This window comes from Arachis stenosperma, chromosome 6 (genome assembly GCF_014773155.1).
Source record: "Arachis stenosperma cultivar V10309 chromosome 6, arast.V10309.gnm1.PFL2, whole genome shotgun sequence".
NCBI classification, from domain to species: domain Eukaryota; kingdom Viridiplantae; phylum Streptophyta; class Magnoliopsida; order Fabales; family Fabaceae; genus Arachis; species Arachis stenosperma.
In genome coordinates, this window is record NC_080382.1 from 132,408,794 (window position 1) to 132,414,800 (window position 6,007).

General features: G+C 34.5%; 1 protein-coding gene across 1 annotated transcript; it reads right to left on the reverse strand.

The window, feature by feature from the left end:
• Positions 1–1,175: 1,175 nt before the first annotated feature.
• On the reverse strand, positions 1,176–4,136 carry LOC130935666 (shewanella-like protein phosphatase 2). The gene is made up of 2 exons (XM_057865514.1): positions 2,688–4,136; positions 1,176–1,687 (listed from the first exon to the last, which is right to left on the reverse strand). Exon 1 carries the CDS (start codon positions 4,091–4,093, stop codon positions 2,885–2,887), a length of 1,209 nt encoding a protein of 402 aa, XP_057721497.1. The 5' UTR covers positions 4,094–4,136; the 3' UTR covers positions 1,176–1,687; positions 2,688–2,884.
• Between the last annotated feature and the right edge of the window lie 1,871 nt (positions 4,137–6,007).

The following is a 6,007-nucleotide window of genomic DNA, read 5'->3' on the forward strand; positions in this document are numbered from 1 at the left end:
ATTTAGTCCATTCTTTTTTGAAGAATGAGTAAAAATAGACTCGTTAACTAAAAGTTGGTTAAGAAATTAATATCGAGTTTGATTTTATTTAAAAAAGGACAGGTTAAAAATAAAAAAGAAGAGTGTCTAATTTACTACTTGACAAATCCATCACATAAATACATATCTCAAACAAGTTAGCTATACATGGAGATATTACTATATAGTGGAAGTCTACAAAGTTGACTATGACAACTACTTCACAAAACAATTCATGGATAGTCCTATAAAAAAGGCAGTTAATCAACATGTTGAAGCATCCTATTGATTATCTTATATTGAAGAAACACACACAACTTTATATGATAACACATTACATTATGCAAAGCTCCACCACAAAGCAACTCTTTACTCTTTAGAAGCTATGATTGGCAACTAATATCCGATACATGTTGTCAAACAATAGTCTTGTAGACTCATCTCTTTTGAAAGGCTGCTGCACAAGATCGAAAATATATAGATTTCAAGACCTCGATGTTGATAAAAGAGGAAGAAATTATACTCTTATTAAAGTCTTTGTCCACAGGATTTTTTTGACAAGAATTTTAACAAAATAGCCCTCGTCAAAAGAAATGTACTATTTTTTCTTCGTCACGGTTTTTCCATAGAGTTTTTTAGTAAAATTTTAGCGAAGTACCTTATTGATGAAGAGAAGTGTTATGAAATATTTAAATATAAATGTTCCTACTTTTAATCGACTCAATCAAAATTTGATTTGATAGAATTAATTATAATTAGTTAGAAGAAATTTCAAGTATAGCAATATATTGGTGTTTGAGTGATTTTTAACTATTGATCTTAATTATAAAAAATATATATAATATATATAATTAAAACCAACGGTTAAAATGATGTACCGATATACTTGAAAGCTTTCCAATTAGTTATAGATCTAATTTAGTTTAATTCATATCTCGCATCTTTTTATTATAGAAAGGTCTTTTAGATGTACATTCTTTATTGTTAACTATTATATTTCACTACAGTCTTGCAGTTATGCATATTTTAGCTTGCTTTGTTCTTCTGAATTGTGTTTCAGTATTTGTTACCTAGATTATCTTTTTATTTTTTCTAAGAACACGGATTCAGAGTATTAACTGAGAAAATTTTAATAGAAAATATATAAAGTATAAAGCTTCAATAAATTTATTATGTGTTTATTAAAACTGCTAGCTAAACCCAAAAAACAAATTCTTGTCAGTGTTGTTGCCAAGTAGATGGGTGTTGCAACCATGATCGCCGTGCAGAAGACAGCAAACTCAGCTGCCTTGTTCTAAGACACTCCCTAATATTACAATGCAAAGGACTTCAAACATTCTATTTTGCATTACTGTCACAAATTAGTGGGTCTTCATCTAATTAGAGTGGTAGAAACCAAGCTTAATAATTTCTCAAGGATGGTTGAGGAACAGGGTATATTTTAAGATGTGAGGAAGAGGTTCAATCCCACTTTTCTCATCATTTCCTCCCTCTTTCCAAACCATTTTCCCACTCAAATAAATAAACAAATGAAAGAAAAAGAATAGCGAGAGGATATATATCTGGTATGTGGACCGGGCAGAACAAGTGTTAGTACAGTATGACTGATGCTCCTCTCGCTTTCCAACCATGCATGGAACCCTAGATTTGTTCCCCACATCATATGTACCTGAAAGAACACAGCTCAGGCATGAATTAAACCTTTCAAAGGAACAAAGGGGGAAGGAGGAAGGATGTAAAGAGAATTATCAAGATATGCAAAAAGATGACGAATGCTCAATGTGAACAATAAACAACAGAGAGCGATGCCAAATTCAGAATCAAATCAATGAACTGGTCCTAAGAGAAGAATAAGGGAACATACACTTCATCACCAATGGGACTTTTAACAACAAATGTACACTGCTTTTTTACCTATTTATGAATTGCAGCTAAAAGGAAATAGGCTTTTATTTTTGTTGCTTAATATAACTTAATGGAAGCATGACAATTCCCATATCCCAATGGAACTTGCTGAAAACTCCCCAAGTTCTCAATAAAATTCTCAGCACATGATAAACAATAAAGTTTCTCTTTATGAATTTGGCCTATTAGTGCCCTTAACAAGTTCGCTCATGTGCTTAATTATTTTAGAAAACATAAGAAGTTTATATTTTTCAATGCACCTATCGAGTTAAAGAACTTTTAAAATTTAGCATCATTAATAACCTTTAAAAGGCATTTGTTAGACAATCCCTTTATTTTGGGCACATCATGGGTTATAAAAAGCCATAAGTTAATGCAATCAACGATTACATTCAACCAAATGATTTAGCATAAAAAAAGGTCATATAGCAGACTAAGCGTAGAATAATGGCCAAGATGTTTAACGCATATATCTTGTGTTCAAAGAAGTCATCCATTCATTTCAGAAAGAATAAGTTCATTGTGAAATAAATAGTGAGGAAACCTAAGCATCCACCAGATCAATGAGGTTATCAACAATGAACCAAATATAATGGAAATAGCTCCAAGCCCTCATCACCAAAATAAAAAGTCACTGAAAGAGGTACCTTCCTAGCAATGGCTCTTGATAAATCAAAGCATTATTCAATGTTTTTCATACTTCACATACCAATGGTAAACTTTACAAGCAACATTTATTTCAATACAAGAATGATTTTGTTTACCAGTCATGGTAAAGGTCTTAAGACATTCAATGAATTCAGCATCCTCACGAAGTCTTCATGGTGGACCAAAGAGAAAAAATGTGGATAACATCCTACACTGTACAATCCCCCAATTCATTCGTTGCCACTTGAAACAAAAACCAACAATAGCTTATGAAAGTTTAACCAATAACACTAAAAGCTAAACCTCCTTAACTTCAAGCTTTAACTTCTACCTCCCTAAATCCACCATGTGCAGGAATCAACAATTCTTCCTTACCCACATTTAACCCAGCATTGCCCATATTCTGGTACAATGGATTCGAAGTCAATATCCGCAACCCAGAATTCTTACTTATCTCCAAAACCTCAGGCAAACCACCACCACACCCCCTCGACATGCCCACATCGATCCGAATAGCTCTGTTCTCGCAGGCACCATTAATACCAGCCGTCTGAATTGTGTGTCCCATGATCATCCTCTTCGCACCAGGGACCGTCTTCAGAACATGCTCAAGAGTCGCACAATCGCAATTCTGAGCAACCTCATTTGAGAATTTCCTCAACCAAACGACAGCGTTCCTCCCCCTGCAATACTGCGGCGAAAACTTCCCCGAGGAGCCATTAATCCAATCCCTAACTTCCTCATTGATCCTCTCCAAACCGTAATCAACATGCTGCGGCAACAACCCTCCGTGAACAAAAAGGGAATCCCCAACAACCAAGACAGTTACATTCTGCGACAGAAACCTACTCGAAATTGGGCCGTTAGGCCGCAGGGCCGCAACCCGGGCTCGAAACCCGTCGAAGAACTCTCTTTTCACACCGTGAAATGACATCGGAACCCCTTTGAAGGGGTCTGTGGGGGTTTCTAAACCTTGGCAGAGGCCCTTCATTTTGTTACCAACACTGAACCACTGCTCCCAAACCCTAAATTCATCTAGAGCTGTTTTCGTTACAAAGCGGAAATCACCCTCAATGTTCATGATTTCGTGGTTGCCGTTCATGGTGATGATCTTGCCGCCGCTGCGGGCTGCCTCGCGTTTCAGCTTCTCGAGGAAGTAGAGGATCTTGAGCTCGTCGCCGCCGCGGTCAAGGACATCGCCGACCTGGACGACGGTGGCGGAGCCCCCTACGTAGCGGTCAGAGGCGTCGATAAGGCCGGCCAGGCGTAGCGCCTGCTTCGTCTTGTCGAGGTCGCCGTGGAGATCGCCGACGGCGATCAGGCGACTCGGAGAGGGCAGCCGGGTGGGTAATGGCGGTAGGGAGCGGGAAATTGAAGGGTTAGGGTTTTGTAGCGGCGGCGTCGGGAGGAGGAAGAGGCCACTGACTGAGAAGTCGACGAAGGTGTCAACGAAGAATGAGAGGAGATTGGGAGCGTCTTTGCAGATGGAGGTTTGGGTCTCGGCCACTTCTTCCCCTCCCATTTTGATTCAGTAACGAAAAACTGAGAACGAAGTATGTGTTATAGTATTATTAATTTATTATATTTTGAATGTCAATGGTTGGTATGAGTAGCCCATCACCAAACTATTAATTCAAATTCGATTCGACAACTATTGTTTTAATTCTGAAGATTTCTAAAATTTGAATTCCATTTTAGGGAGAAAAGTATGATTTTTTATTTTTGAAAATTTTTTTATATTTATTTTTAATTTTATCTATAAAATTAATAATAAAAAATTATATTTTAATCTCTAAAATAATATTCAAATTCTAAAAAATTTCCAAATCCTTTAATTCTAATGTGGCAACTATGTTAATGTTATAGGATGTCCATAAAATAGCATATAGAAAGTTAAGAAAGAAAAATATATCTTTAAATAAATTATAATATATGTGTTATATTGAGTATATTATTATTGAAAGTATGTTATAAAATTTTAATTATAAAGAGATACATATATTAGAGGATATCAATAATTTTTTATTTTTTTATTTTATTTTAATATTTTTTATTATTTATTTATTTTACAATATATTTTCAGTATAAAATTTTAATAAAATTAAAAAAAAGATGCCAATAATAAATTTATATTATGTCAAATTTTTTTATCTTAAATTTAATGTTCTTAATATATTTGAAAATAACTATTTATCATGAATATTAAATGTCAAAATTTATCTTGATTTAATAAGATCTTGGAGACACTATTAAAACTGATAATAAAATATCTCAAAATGATAAAGTTAAAGCTATGATCTATTATAAAATAACTAAATAAATAAATAAGGAAGAGGTAACTGGTACGGTATTTTATAACCTACAAACTAACCGGCAAGTGTACCGAGTCGTACTAACTAATAGCTTACGTGAGTAAGGGTCGATCCCACGAGGATTGATGAATCAAGCAACAATGATTAATTGATTGGCTTAGTTAGGCAAGCAGAAAAGGGTTTTGAGATATTCAAAATGTTTATATTTGAAAATATTAGAAGACAGGTACGCAAGTAAGTAAGTTGAAAATAAAATATTGGAGAGACAGTTAAGGCTTCAGAGTTATCTATTCTTTCGGATTAACTTTTTTACTAACTATTTTAATCATGTAGGATTTAATTTATGACAAACTATATGTGACTAGACCCTAATTCCTTAGACCTTTCTAGTCTCCTCTAAAATTCATCAAATTCCTTGATCAATTAATTCCAATTAGAGGGTGATGATCAAATTCCAGTTTATATGCCACAAAAACTCTAATTACCCAAAAATAAAAGGATTATATGTCACGTATCCCGTTAAATCCAGATAATTAAAATTTAAGAGAATATGTTTTCAAGCTGTTGTTCAAGTAAAGAGCTTTTCCAAGTTTTACAAGAATTAAAATAGAAAGAGGGTCATACTTCCGTTCCATCCAAATTTATAAAATAAAGAGAAAAAACAATTCTTAAATTATAAATCCATACATGAATTAGAATAGAAAAAGCAATAAAATCAAACCATACAAATAGACAGAGCTCCTAACCTTAACAGTAGAGGTTTAGTTGCTCATGGAATGCGGAATGTAAATTTGTATAGAATTTCCTAATGGAATCCCCTTTATGGAACCTCCTCAATAGAAGAGAAGTCTCCCCTTTTTATAACTAATCCTAATTAATTTAAAATCTAATTTCTAAAATTAAAATAATATATTTTCCTATTTTAAAATCAAATTTGAATTTAAATCAGAATTAACTAACTACTCCGCGTCTTGTAACGTGGGGACCACTTGACTTCACTAGATCTGCGCCTAACTTGGGTGCTAAAATGGGGCCCAAAAATCACCCCCCAGTGTTTTCTGCACGTGGCGCATGTCACGCGTACGCGTCGCTGGTCTTCTTCGCAAGTCACGCAAACGCGTCGG